Genomic DNA, 15,567 nt, shown 5'->3' on the forward strand with positions numbered 1-15,567 from the left:
AGTTTCTTTGTTATTATCACGGACATATTACCACGGACACAGAGTTATATGTATTTGCAGATTATGGCTGTTTGATCATGATAAAAGCAGCTGTAGACGTGTAGAAACAGGGACGATACCTTTTAACCATGATGTGCGCGCTCCCGCGGACGGCAGTCAGTTTTCGGCAGACGATCAATTTTCGGCACGACACCTGTCAACCAAACAAGCACATTCTTTCCACGAGTGTTGTCGTGAGTCGCGCTCTCACTGATTTCTGATGATCAGTATCTCACTAAATTAAATAATTCAATAAATACCTATTTACAATAAGCACTTACAATAAGGTTTTCACATGGCCCTATGACCCTGCCGAGGGTGTGACTCATACATGGAGTGGGATTTTTTGATTGCCAGTACGATATAATTTCTTTCAAACTAATTACACACATTAAATTTTCAGTAAACACATGCAAACTACACTCTGACATCCTTACCAATATACCCACACAATTATAGCTGCATTATTTTTCAAATTGACTCTATAATAGACTATAATATGCATAAGCAGAAAACACAAATAAAGCGAGTATTTCTTTTATATGCCAAATTTGAAAATATGGCACAATCTAGTAAATAATGGTAAAAGTGTAAAATTTGAAGCCTTGCCGATAGAATGAATGCCTATTTGCAAATATTGTATCATTTTATAGTCAAATGGCCCTGGGTTAAAAAATTGCAGTTTTAATGGGTTTCAATGTGGACATTTTTGTCCTTAAGGTCCTGAGTGTGAGTATTTTTTGTACGAAGGGTAAAATTGATTTTTTGAAGGAAATGAGGGTAAAATATTAAAATTCCAATAAAAATAAACACCTGAGCCAAAATTCATGTAGTTGGTATTAACAAAGGCACACTTATAACAAAAAACAAAACTGAAATGGACAAAAATGTCCATAAGGTTGCACAAGGGTTAACCCTTGATTGCACTTTTTCACTTGTTATTGTTTTTGTACGGAGATAAAAGGTATGCTTGAATTTGAAGTAGAAGTTCAGAAGCCTGTTTTTCCACCACAAGAAAATGCAGATTTTTTTAGTCTGGTAGATTTTATACAAAGTTTGAGTTCACACAGGTGTCCTCACAGCCAAACCTATAAATATGTGGTGCTTGAGGGGTTGATCATTTCATTGTTTGAAGAGACGTTACTCAGCAGAGGAAGCTCTGAAGCTAGTGTTGCCCACTGACAGTGAGCACACAGGTGCATTAGAAGCCGAGGATGTAAAGAAACCGATCTGTTAAAATTCTGAAAATAAATTCTGAAAATAATATTTCTATGACCGTTTTTTGGTATGGACATTTTTGTCCATTATGGACCTAAGTGTTAGTTTTTTAAAAAATCTGACACTACATAAAAAATATAAATGCCTCAAAATTAATGTTGTTGTTCTTCATTGACCCACCCAAGAATCTAATAAGCAAAGAAAAAAAATTCTGCTTAGCATTTAGTTTATGAAAATAAACTACTATTTTTAATTTTTTCATAAAAAAACACCTATACTTTACAAAAAGGTCTCAGTAAGGTCAACGAAGCGGAAATTGCGATTGTCTGGCATCCGAAATGAGAGGGCGGGACTTGATTTCGTCCTTCGGGAATTGATTGGATCGTTGGAAGTTGGCCGTTGCTAACAAAATGGAGGCCGAGCAGAACGTGCGTTTGGAGTCTGTTATGGCGGAGTTATCTCCACCAGTCTCACGTTATTGTAAGAGCTTTATTTTTTGAGGATGACAAGAGAGAGAGCGAGCGAGCGCGCGAGAGACTGACTGACTGACTGACTGTGCGTGTCCGTTGGCACGGAGCGAGCGTTTTCGGTTCATTCCTATTGGGAGTGAAACGGTTCTCGGTAAAACATCGATCCGTACCGTTCTGCACACTCGGTTCGGCACGCACTTGCACCGCGGTTCATCTCATATCTGACGACGCATGCGCATCTATAATATGGTTTGTAGAAAATAAATAAAACAGACAGACAGAGTTAGGCTAATGTATGTTTCTGTCGATGGATACACATTCTGGCTTCTTGCGCGAGCTCTGTGAGAAGGTTTGTGCACTCATCCGATCCTAAGCGCGTGTATAGCGCGCAAAAATTCATTGAGGTCCCTTTTAAGTCTTGTTCTTGAACGGACAAATTCACACAAAATTATGTCAACATGCCCGTCTTGGCGAGTTCAGTATCAGTGTACTGGTCCGTGTATTATGTCTTAAAGAGACAGCAGCCCTTGCATTCCTGCTGTCTGAATGTGTTTTTAATAATTTACACAGTAAAGATCACATGCAATGTTGTTTTACATTTTATTAGCTACTTTATTCAATTTCTGTACCTGAAAACTGGATACATGAAAAACCTGAAAAGCTTTGTTTATTTGTATCTTTGCTTTACTGTATTTATTTGTGCCGTTTGATTATTTGTTCTTATTTTCATAATTTTTATTTGACAGTAGTAATTTTTTACCTGAACATAGCACATACCGAACCGTACTGAAACCGTGAGCCTAAAACCATGATACAAACCGAACCGTGAGTAATCTGAACCATTGCACCCCTAATTCCTATGGAAGTTGAGCGACACTCAACTTCTACAATGAATCTTAAAAAAACGCTCTGGTCGCTTGTTCTGCTCCAGTAGACACGCAGTCTGACTGACTGACTAAGCGTGTCCTCCATCAGGTTCCTTTCAATGTTTGAGGGTACTGTACACCCCAAAAACTGGCATCAGCCCCAACGACAGCATTTTCCTCTTACGTCACTGGATCTGCTGGTGGTGCACGGACAAATTATTGATAATAAATACTACAATATTCCATTAAAAAAAAAATAAGAGTTGTCAATTTGATTTCATGCCGACTTTAACAGACTTTAAAAAAAAAAAAAGCTAAAAATGTTGAAATGAACATTAACTAAGATTAATAGATGCTTTAGTAGTATTTTGTTTAGAAATATAGTGTTATTTTAGACTAGGGTGACTGTTGTCAGACTAATGTTAACCAATGATAACCAAACAGCTATCAAAGAACTGTTTTAGCAAACCCTCTCTCTCTCTCTCTCTCTCTCAGATGCTTTGGGCACAAGCTACTCTCCGATGGATAGCAGAGACCACCTGGATCCTGTGGCTCCTCTGCAAAGTCTTAATGACATAAGTCTGGACCTTTCATGGAGCCGTCCAGATCAACAGCACTCGACCCAGCCCGGTGAGTGAACCTGTGTGAATCTATATTTATATACAAGGTATAAACTTTATTTATACTCAAGCATTAACCTCAGTCAGTGTTGTTGAATTTAAATAAAATATACAAATTTATACCTTGTACTGACATATCTTAAAGTATGTCAGTGTTATTGTTTCATCTCAAGATTCACACCAGTAATGTTTTTTTTCTTCTAAGTTTGTAAAAGCTACTAAAATGTCCTAATTGAACTAAGGCCTGGTTTAATCTAAGCCCTGTCTGTGAAACCAGGCCTTTATGTACTTTTAAACTGTAATTGTAATTTATTCCAGTGATCAAAGCTGAATTTTCAGCATCATTACTCCAGTCTTCAGTGTCACATGATCCTTCAGAAATCATTCTGATATGATGATTTGATGCTCAAGAAACATTTATGATTATTATCAGTGCTGAAAACAGTTGTGTGGCTTAATTTTGTGGAAACCATGATACATTTTTTCAGGCTTCTTTGCTGGAAAAAAGAGCTGTATTTATTTGAAAGAAATATTTTGTAATATTATAAATGTCTTTACTTTCCATTTTGATCAACTTACATCTTTTTAATATCTTAAATGGCATATCATTTTAGCTGACAAATATATAATTTAACAAAATGATGAATGTTTCAAAATGTAAAATTACTAATACTACACATTTATTTACACTACCTTTCAGTACGATTTTATTTTGAAAGAAATTCAATTTTATTCAGCAAGGAAGTATTAACTGTCAATGATTGAAATTTTTAATTCGAATAGCCATTCAAATCACATTAAAAAACAAAAACAAAAAAAACATTCACATATTCTCTGTTGCAGCGATGCAGAACCTCTTTGGCGCTTCACGAAGCGGTGATTCGCTTCAGCAGCTCGCTTTCCAGGCCCATGAGTCTGTAAGAGGAGCAGATCCAATGGACCGCTTCTGGAGCCTGTTACTAGCACTAGAGTCTCCTTCTGGATCCAGCAGTCTCGTCAACACAGAGAAAAGTGACATTTCTGTAGGATTCGACCACCTGGTGAGCAACAACATTCCAATCTGATACGGAACCCAGAAGAGTGCAGTGGAACCTTTCAAACATTCTGTTTGTCAGTTTTTCAGTAGTTACAGTGCAGTTATTTGTTTGTGCATCTCCATCAGGTCTCTCTCAGAGCTTCAACCCCGTCACCTCCGGCGCTGCCTGAACTGCAGGCGGAGGGTGTGAAACTGGACGAAGTTGCCCATTGGAAGCAGAATCCCCTGAGCATCTTCACGAATGCCCCCAGTGCTCAGGCTGAAGGACCAGTGGTTGGGTGCTGCTCCACAGGTCCCATCTGGCCCGGCTCGGACGCTTTTGACTTGAAGAAACCTTCGTTCTACATTGAGAGAGAAGCGATGCGTCATGAACAAGCTGCAGGTACATTTACATTAGCCACCTATGTTAAACTATTAGATTCTCTGTGCATGATATTTATCAATGTAACTTAATTGATGAATTTTGCAACATTAAAGGCTTAGTTCACCCAAAAATGAAAATTAACCCATGATTTACTCACCCCCATCCTAGGTGTATATCAGTGCGTTAATATGCACCCTCATAATGCAATTATAATGGGATTTTAGCAATATTGTGATTAAACTTGACCTCATGTAAACGCAGTAATTCGATTAAAGTAATGCGATTAAGCTCTTAATCACTCTGTATCTTCATCCAGACGGCGTGAAGAACGCGACGGTAGTGTAGGCAAACCCGGCATCGTGATGTTCATCACGGCGCCAAATAATATCCAGTACGTCCATAAAAATGTATTTTGAATCTGATATGAGTAGATGATACTTATTAGCGAATAATAAGAGTAATGAAAGATGCATGTAAACTGGAGTGAAGAGTTCTGTCGAGTCATGTAAACATCTTACTGCGATTAACACCTTACTCTGATTATGAGAAATAATCGCATTATTGGAGCACATGTAGACGCAGTCTATGACTATCTTCTTTCATACGAACACAATCAGTGATTTATTTAAAAATATCCTTAGTCCTCCAAGCTTTATAATGGTTGTGAATGGGGGGCCAGATTTTGAAGCTCAGAAAAATTCATCCATCCATTATAAAAAATAATCCATACGGCTTCAGGGGGTTAATAAAGGCCTTCTGAAGTGAAGCGAGGCGTTTTGTAAGAAAAATATTCATATTTAAAACTGTATAAATTCAAATAACTAGTTCAAACTACGGTGTTTTGTTTTGCTCTTTCCTCTGCATTTCCACGTTTGTCATTACGTCGTGCGTCAGGTCAAAGGTCACTCTTCCGGTGGAAGTCGATGTGTTTTAAATATGGATATTCTTCTTACAGAAACCCATCACTTCTCTTTAGAAGGCCTTTATTAACCCTCTGGAGCCATATGGATTACTTTTATGATGGAGGGATGCAGTTTTTTTTAAATCCCCCCCCCCCCCCCCCCTTCACTACCATTATAAAGCTCGGAGGATCCAGGATATTTTTAAATATATATCTGATTGTGTTCGTCTGAAAGAAGATAGTCATGTACACACCTAAGATGAGTTGAGGGTGAGATTTTTTTAAGATGCACAGATGAAGTCGAACTACTTTTAACTTGACATGCCATCTCAAACATGTGATGTGAGAGTGCCATATATCAAATTAACCCTATAAAACCTACTGTAGTATAGTATAGTAATTTCAGTTGAGTTAAACTGTGAATATCAAATATGATACGTCAGTCTTTTGAGGAATGTTTTTTTTGTACATCTCTCAATCATCATTGTATTGTACACAATCACTGTTCATAAAAATTACAGTGGTTATACCTATTATAAAGATTTTATTGATTTACATTTCAAGAATTTCATCTTACTTTTTGGTCATAAATATCAGCAACTGCACCAAAGTGCATATTTTTGCTCAGTTTGGGCCTCTGAATAAAATTGAGCTGTTTTTTCCCTCCTCAAGTATGAGATCCATATTCTCACTATATCATACCTATGTCAAAAGCTTGATGTATCAAATATGGTATTTATAAAACATATGCAAACTTTTAGATTTCTTTTTATATTTGATACCAGCACTAGAGTCTCCTTCTGGATCCAGCAGTCTCGTCAACACAGAGAAAAGTGACATTTCTGTAGGATTCGACCACCTGGTGAGCAACAACATTCCAATCTGATACGGAACCCAGAAGAGTGCAGTGGAACCTTTCAAACATTCTGTTTGTCAGTTTTTCAGTAGTTACAGTGCAGTTATTTGTTTGTGCATCTCCATCAGGTCTCTCTCAGAGCTTCAACCCCGTCACCTCCGGCGCTGCCTGAACTGCAGGCGGAGGGTGTGAAACTGGACGAAGTTGCCCATTGGAAGCAGAATCCCCTGAGCATCTTCACGAATGCCCCCAGTGCTCAGGCTGAAGGACCAGTGGTTGGGTGCTGCTCCACAGGTCCCATCCGGCCCGGCTCGTACGCTTTTGGCTTGAAGAAACCTTCGTTCTACATTGAGAGAGAAGCGATGCGTCATAAACGAGCTGCAGGTACATTTACATTAGACACCTATGTTAAACTATTAGATTCTCTGTGCATGATATTTATCAATGTAACTTAATTGATGAATTTTGCAACATTAAAGGCTTAGTTCACCCAAAAATGAAAATTAACCCATGATTTACTGAATGCGTATGTTGTTCACACTTGATACTTATTAGCGAATAATAAGAGTAATGAAAGATGCATGTAAACTGGAGTGAAGAGTTCTGTCGAGTCATGTAAACATCTTACTGCGATTAACACCTTACTCTGATTATGAGAAATAATCGCATTATTGGAGCACATGTAGACGCAGTCTATGACTATCTTCTTTCATACGAACACAATCAGTGATTTATTTAAAAATATCCTTAGTCCTCCAAGCTTTATAATGGTTGTGAATGGGGGGCCAGATTTTGAAGCTCAGAAAAATTCATCCATCCATTATAAAAAATAATCCATACAGCTTCAGGGGGTTAATAAAGGCCTTCTGAAGTGAAGCGAGGCGTTTTGTAAGAAAAATATTCATATTTAAAACTGTATAAATTCAAATAACTAGTTCAAACTACGGTGTTTTGTTTTGCTCTTTCCTCTGCATTTCCACGTTTGTCATTACGTCGTGCGTCAGGTCAAAGGTCACTCTTCCGGTGGAAGTCGATGTGTTTTAAATATGGATATTCTTCTTACAGAAACCCATCACTTCTCTTTAGAAGGCCTTTATTAACCCTCTGGAGCCATATGGATTACTTTTATGATGGAGGGATGCAGTTTTTTTTAAATCCCCCCCCCCCTTCACTACCATTATAAAGCTCGGAGGATCCAGGATATTTTTAAATATATATCTGATTGTGTTCGTCTGAAAGAAGATAGTCATATACACACCTAAGATGAGTTGAGGGTGAGATTTTTTTAAGATGCACAGATGAAGTCGAACTACTTTTAACTTGACATGCCATCTCAAACGTGATGTGAGAGTGCCATATATCAAATTAACCCTATAAAACCTATTATAGTATAGTATAGTAATTTCAGTTGAGTTTCAAGAACATTTTCTGGACTGAAGCAACTTACTTGATTATCCATAATTAGAAAAATCATGTTAAACTGTGAATATCAAATATGATACGTCAGTCTTTTGAGGAATGTTTTTTTTGTACATCTCTCATTCATCATTGTATTGTACACAATCACTGTTCATAAAAATTACAGTGGTTATACCTATTATTATAAAGATTTTATTGATTTACATTTCAAGCATTTCAAGAATTTCATCTTACTTTTTGGTCATAAATATCAGCAACTGCACCAAAGTGCATATTTTTGCTCAGTTTGGGCCTCTGAATAAAATTGAGCTGTTTTTTCCCTCCTCAAGTATGAGATCCATATTCTCACTATATCATACCTATGTCAAAAGCTTGATGTATCAAATATGGTATTTATAAAACATATGCAATCTTTTAGATTTCTTTTTATATTTTGCCCAAATCTTAAAGTGTTCCATTAAAAAATATTTTTCTAATTATTTCGTATGTTAAGCTTTACAGGGTTAAAAATGGTTAAACATTAAAATCGCATCTTAAAACTGGCATTTAGTTGCTGCACTCTGTCTAGCTGTTATTGATATTGTAGTGACTTTATGATTGACTGTGTCTCACAGCCGTGAATTATGCCACTTACACCTGGGAAGGGCAACTTCCTCCACGCCACTACGAAAACCCTGTTTACTCCTGTAAAGTGTTCCTGGGAGGTGTGCCGTGGGGCATCACAGATGGTGAGCTGACAAACACACATTTGAGATGTGAATTATTATTCACTATTATGCATCACGTCAGAGGATAGTGATAATGAAGGAAGGAGAAGATGGATACAATTCCAGCCGTTTTATTAAAGGGTCATAAAAAAATCTATTTCATTTTATTTTAAAGGGATAGTTCATCCAAACATGAAAATTATCCCATGATTTACTCAATCTCAAGCCATCCTAGGTGTATATGACTCTTTTCTTTCAGACAAACACAATCGGAGATATATTTAAAAAATATCCTGGCTCTTCCAATGATTTTGATATAAGAGAAGAGGAGCTTGAGTTTGTTGCCCAGCCTTATTTGTTTGAACCTCCGACATTTCTCTTTTAAAAATGATCATTTCTAATTCATGACCTAAGTTTTAAATATGGATATTTTTCTTACAAAAATGCCTTACTTCGCTTCAGAAGGCTTTTATTAACCCCTGGAGCCATATGGATTACTTTTATGATGGATGGACGTGTTGTTTTGGATTCACAATGAGTAAATTGAACAATGAGTAAATCATGGGATAATTTTCATTTTTGGGTGAACTAACCCTTTAATGTTAATTGAAGATTACTTATAATGTTAATAACATTTTAAAACATCTTTAAAATAAATTCAAAATATCTCACTTCCTGTTGGGTTTTCAGATTTTGCTCTCAGGGACTTTTTTGTAGGTATTGGGCTGTTACATGGCTGCCGAATTTCATACCTGAACACGACACGTAGCGCGAAGGGCACTTAATTGAAATTTGCCACACCTAATTCTGAAACCCATATCAGACATAATTTTCACCACTTCTGGCGCGTGTGCAGAGTTTCCTGACTTTTCGATTTTAGCGATATTAGCTCAAAGGGGAAATATGAATAATTATTCATAACTCATTATGATTATTATGATTACTTATGAATATTTGAATCAGTTAATCAGATTAACTTCATGTAGCTACAGTAAAATTACAATCAATCTATCAATTTATTCTGTGAACTGATTGAACATTGATTATTAATTAATTCTAAGAGAAGTATATTTTTCATGGCCATAGAAAAATAATTCTTTCTTAGCATTTACAGCACTTAGAGCTGGTAATAAGATCCAAATCATTTAAGAGACGAATTATTCACAGACGGGGAGTCAGAATACAAATATGTATTGTGCACAAGTTTATTAACTAAATCACGAACACATAACTAAACTAACAAACACATTCTGTCATTAATTACTCACCCTCATGTTTTTCCACACCTGTAAGACCTTTGTTCATCTTCAGAACACAAATTAAGATCTTTTTGATGAAGTTTGAGACGTTTCTGTTTCTCCATAGAGATTCAGCGCAACTACAACTCTACAACTCAAGGTCCAGAAAGGTAGTAAAGCGTTGAGTCAACGCGCGAGTCTGAACACAACACGCGTGAGTCGTGATGCTCTGGGGAACACTTGCGCATGTGCGTTGAGTTGACGTGCGAGTCTGAACACAACACGCGTGAGTCGTGATGCTCTGGGGAACACTTGCGCATGTGCGTTGAGTTGACGTGCGAGTCTGAACACAACACGCGTGAGTCGTGATGCTCTGGGGAACACTTGCGCATGTGCGTTGAGTTGACGTGCGAGTCTGAACACAACACGCGTGAGTCGTGATGCTCTGGGGAACACTTGCGCATGTGCGTTGAGTTGACGTGCGAGTCTGAACACAACACGCGTGAGTCGTGATGCTCTGGGGAACACTTGCGCATGTGCGTTGAGTTGACGTGCGAGTCTGAACACAACACGCGTGAGTCGTGATGCTCTGGGGAACACTTGCGCATGTGCGTTGAGTTGACGTGCGAGTCTGAACACAACACGCGTGAGTCGTGATGCTCTGGGGAACACTTGCGCATGTGCGTTGAGTTGACGTGCGAGTCTGAACACAACACGCGTGAGTCGTGATGCTCTGGGGAACACTTGCGCATGTGCGTTGAGTTGACGTGCGAGTCTGAACACAACACGCGTGAGTCGTGATGCTCTCGGGAACGCACGTTGCAGATCAATATTTTTGTAAATAAAGTGGCAAATTATGTTTTTTTTTTTTTTTTGCACAAACAAAGCAATCGCATTGCTTCATAAAATTGAGTTTAAGCCACTGGAGTCACATGGAGTACTTTAATGATGTCTTTTTCGGATTCTTCTGGACCTTGGGGTAAAAGTTGCGTTGGATCACTATGGAGGGACAGAAACCTCTCAGGCTTCATCAAAAATATCTTAATTTGTGTTCCAAAGATGTTTCTTTGTTTAAATTAGCTCAAATTTACAGTTAGATGTAATGTAATTACCTTGACAAACTATACATCATTAAAAAGATCTAAGTCTCAATCTTCAATTTTTGACCTGTTTTACTCTTCAAATCTTATAGTGGCCGTAATTTGTTAATATGCATCAGTAGTTATGAATATGAAAAACGGAGTCGTTACCTTGTCATTGAAATATGAGCGTCAGCCACATCCACTGAGAAAAAAACTCTTGTGAGGTCTTCATGAAAACACTTGACAAAACAACATCCCTCAGGGCTTTTAGCTTAAAAGCATGCACATTTGGAGAAATATTGATGGATTCTCATATGTTTGTCAAATTATACAGAGGAGTAATATTTATTTAATTTTTACCCAAAACGCGCCGTTGTCATCATTATGAGCGCTGGATACTCTGATGTACTGTGTTTTCAATTCATACTGGCAGCCGGAGGGTGCTCTGTGCACCTTTAGTCCACAAATAGCACATGATGAAGAACAGGCATACCATGTCAGAGCCACTGGAAGGCAAGCCTGTAAACTTTAGCCAAAAAAGCGTAACAGCTAATGCTAACGCTCCAGCTTTGGCGGTATGCAGGGAAAGAGCTTTGAACGGTGGGCACTGATGTCACGGCCATTACATGATAGGCTGAGAGGTGCCGCATGTGATTAAGTTAGCCGTTACGCTTTCTCCAATGGTGAGAGATACAGAACAGAAGGTTATTTAAAACACCCCACTTGTAAGTTTGAAGCAAAAACATGGTTTTAATCTCATAAATTGTCGTGTTTTGTTGGTGTGCTAAGCTAACATGCTAGCGAGCCCATAGAGATGCTCCCGTTATGAGCAAATGTAATAAATGCAAATACATCATTTTGAATTGTAAAGCTCGCTGAATTTTTTTTCGTTTTTCAATAAGGTGATATGATACAGTTTCAAAGAAGGTGAAGTGAGAAGTTTGATGAAAGAAAAGAGGGATTAAATCTCTGTGAATGGAAGGTTGTTAGCAGTTATAATAGAGACAAAAGAATAATTAGAGCCATAAGCAGGCTGGAGAGGTGTGAATGGATGAGTGCAGGAGAGAATGAAACTGAAAAAGGCAGTTTGCAACACAAAACCATAGAGGCATGACTGAAAAGGTGGCAATGAACATCAGTTAGCATTTTAATAAATAAAGTCACATGACATGATCTTGAAAAACATTTAATAAAACTGAGTTTTAGACTTATTAACTGCAGATTTGAAATATAATATGGTCAGACATGTGGCTTTAGCTGCAGTGCATTTCTAGATTGCTACAAGGCCAACTTCACTTTTATTTTCATAAAGATATTTCATAAATACATTTCTAATAATTTTACAAAACTTTGAAGCATTTTTTTTAATTGTGATAATAATTTATTATGACTTTACAATAAACTGCAAATTTGCTTTCAAATGAGACTATACTTACGCTTTTAGTTCAAAGGGTTCATGAACTGTATCTGTTTTAGTTTGGGTATGTCATTTCTCTGGATTTTTCGAAAGCGGGGGTGTTAGCTAACAGTCAGTGAGATATCAATAGGGGTCTATCATCTACCATGTCTTTCTCATCCGGTGGAAACTGCCCTGGTGGTTCAAAGAATTCCCATTGCCACAGTCCTTCAGATGAATAGTTGGGGCTGGGAATTGAGGATCTTGTGAGCAAAGAAAATAAAAATAAAATAAAAACACATTTCTCTAAATACATTGTACAGTTCTCAATGTTTAAGCACAGGTTAGAATTCTGCAACACGTCAAAGTGCTTTCTTGCCGTTGCAGTAACTGAATAAAACAAGATAACTTGGGTAACTGAATGGTATTCAAACAAAAACTTTTTCTGTTGCATTTGTTTGGACTGCTCTCTCATTGAATCATCTGGAGCGATTTCTCAGTCAGTAAAACAAACATACAGTAAGGAGACAATAACAAGCGCTGTTTTTCAGTTGTTTTCATCTGTGAACATGCGCTAAATGAATATCTGACAATTTCGTTGTTTTTTGAAATTTTTGGATTTAAAAAAAAAATTAAAACGTCTAGAGATAGGGTAGTCTGCACTCGTTCTGCGGTACCGTTGCTCTCACTGATGGTCCGGGAGGTGCGTAATAGTTAGGCTATATGTGCTTATTTAACTTTTTAGTGTTAAATAAAAAACCCTTTGAATTTAAAATGGACTGAATAAAGCTCTACAAACCTGACGTGCCACGCTGACTGACATGTATGTGCGTGAATCGGGGACACACACACACACACACACACACTCAGAGCAATATTGTAAATTACTGCATAATACATTTTTAACAAGCAGAATAATACAGTCATGATACACACACACAGTCTCACTTTTAGAACAAAAATATGAAGTTTCACTTACCTTCCCTTCGTCTGATGTAAATCTCTCAGAAAATACCGGATGCTGTCAGCGCGCGCAAGATTTGAATGGAGCACGAGCGGGAATAAACGACTCGAAACAACGTCGGGCTAGAAAATAGTTTGAGAAAATGATACAACATAGAATAAAATTTGATGTTATGTTCTGGCAAACATGCCATTTAAAATAGTTTTATGAATTCACATTTACGTTGCTGCTGTGCGCAAGAGCTGCAGTCAATGAAGGGGCCCGGGGGAGGGGAAAGAACAGACTCGAGAGTCGAGACAGTAAACGATTCCAAAAAAATTTGAGTCAAAGGCGTCAGCTCCAAATGCAAAATGTCCATGCATGATATATTATCGATTGTAAACCTGGAGAGTGAGTAGTGTGGATTTCGATCAATCCCAGATTCCCAGCCACTCAAATCTTGCGATTCTGTTAATCAAAAGACTTGTTTAGATTCATTTACTAATAATTCATTCGGTGACAGTTCTGTTGGTAACGTCTTTACACCAGTTGGTGCCTACCATTGAGTGGCTTTTTGAGTATTTTGAGTTAGTTTGAATCATTCAAAACAGGATTAATTTAAAATATGCATATAAAAGATGATTTTTAACTGATAAACACCACAACAACAACAAAAAAAGAGACATGACATCAGAGATTGCTGGTATATTGGAAACCTCTGCACACGTCTAGTGTGTCCGCATAATACAGAATAATTAGTTGTTTCTGCGAATTCATGCGAACTGGAATCATTTTGATAATGTTTTATCTATACATAGGGAAAGAGAAAAGGAAGGAGGCCTTCGCAGGGGATAGTTTAGTTTAGTTAGTGTGTAATCAGAAATATCCTGTGTCCGAAAATCTCTCTCCATTACAAAACAAAAAATCTCCAAACAAACATAATTAGGGCTGCCCCCGACCTAAAGATTTTTCTAGTCAACTATTAATTGTTCATTTAAGCCATTAGTCGACTAATCGCATATTTATATTAATTTAATTACTTAAAAATATACTGAGGACAATACTAAACCGTAATGAACCCTAACTATATATAAAGGCGTAATATAGCCTATTCTGTGCTCAAGCACATGCATAAAGTTTTCTGCAAAGCACCGACAAAAGTAACGATTGTGTCGGGGAAAAACTAGCAAGGAGACATTTTAATTCTGTATTAATAAACTAGTGTTTTCTGAGTCTGTGTTGGCTGCAAAGATGAAGTTGACCATGCTGACTCGCCATCTCCGCTGTACAGTGAACGCGCCTATAAAGAGAAATGCACCTTTCATACGGATTACATAAGCAGAGAGTATTTGTTTTCGATTTGAATTGGTTCGTTTAAAAGTAGACATGTCAAGCTTCACTTTTTCCACATTTTGTTATGTTACAGCCTTATTCCAAAAGGGATTAAATGCATTATTTTCCTCAAAATTCTACAAACAGTCCATAATGACAACGTGAAAGAAGTTTGTTTGAAATCTTTGCAAATTTATTACAAATAAAAAATGAAAAAAAAAATCACATGTACATAAGTATTCACAGCCTTCTTTGGCACCAATTACAGCCTCCAGTCTTTTTGAGTATGATGCTACAAGCTTGGTACACCTATTTTTGGGCAGTTTCTCCCATTCTTCTTTGCAGGACTTCTCTGGGACAGGGATGAGCGCCTTGGAGCAGGTTTTCATCAAGGATGTCTCTGTACATTGCTGCATTCTTCTTTCCCTCGATCTTGACTAGTCTCCCAGTTCCTGCTGCAGCCCTACATATAATCCTCCGACATGATCCAGGACGCTATTAAAAACATAACAGAAATCAAATTCTAATATATTTGCCCGTGTGGCGTCACAAATCCCACAGTATCCAAATGAGCCATTTTGGAGCTTGATTAAATAAATGTTTTGTTTACAATGGGGAGGACATTTTAAGCTCTGAAACTTGCAGGATATGTCAAAAAATCAAGGCAAATTTGATTTCTCATTTCATGACCCCTTTAACAAAAACCAAAAATCAAAGACGGCAATACAAATATAAACTCAAAACTCAGGAGTAGGAGAAAACATTACAGCTTACTTGGTCAGTAGCATAAGGACAATACAGGACACTGAACTGCAAACTTTAGGGGGGTTTAAATACACAGACAAGGCACAGGTGAGGATAAATCAATCAAATAATGAGTAACCATAGAAACAACCTAGAAATGGGGGTTACACTTTATTTTAAGGTGTCTTTGTTATGCTGTAATTTTACATTTAAGTGCTGAGTAATATTAAGTAACTACATGTACTTAAGATTAGAGTTTGGTTTGGTTTAGGGTTAGTTGCATGTAATTATGCATAATTTATAGTTTTTAGTATAGTAACTGCATGTAACATGTGT

General features: G+C 37.4%; 1 protein-coding gene across 23 annotated transcripts in view; it reads left to right on the plus strand.

Moving 5' to 3' along the window:
- The window catches only part of LOC127507914 (cytoplasmic polyadenylation element-binding protein 1-like), a 119,363-nt gene that overhangs the window by 27,317 nt on the left and 76,479 nt on the right, over positions 1-15,567 (plus strand). For 5 of the 23 annotated variants that reach the window (XM_051885311.1, XM_051885320.1, XM_051885324.1 and 2 more), the window contains 6 exons: positions 4,177-4,253; positions 4,376-4,631; positions 6,300-6,376; positions 6,499-6,754; positions 8,404-8,517; positions 14,833-14,868. The exons of 4 other annotated variants lie outside the window; for them this stretch is intronic. In XM_051885311.1, coding sequence (XP_051741271.1) covers positions 4,177-4,253; positions 4,376-4,631; positions 6,300-6,376; positions 6,499-6,754; positions 8,404-8,517; positions 14,833-14,868 — 816 coding nt within the window. The remainder of the gene's footprint in view (positions 1-4,176; positions 4,254-4,375; positions 4,632-6,299; positions 6,377-6,498; positions 6,755-8,403; positions 8,518-14,832; positions 14,869-15,567) is intronic. 14 more of the 23 variants (XM_051885312.1, XM_051885326.1, XM_051885321.1 and 11 more) reach the window with 11 other exon arrangements.

The sequence above is a fragment of the Ctenopharyngodon idella genome, unplaced genomic scaffold (assembly GCF_019924925.1).
Source record: "Ctenopharyngodon idella isolate HZGC_01 unplaced genomic scaffold, HZGC01 HZGC01CH25, whole genome shotgun sequence".
Classification (NCBI taxonomy): domain Eukaryota; kingdom Metazoa; phylum Chordata; class Actinopteri; order Cypriniformes; family Xenocyprididae; genus Ctenopharyngodon; species Ctenopharyngodon idella.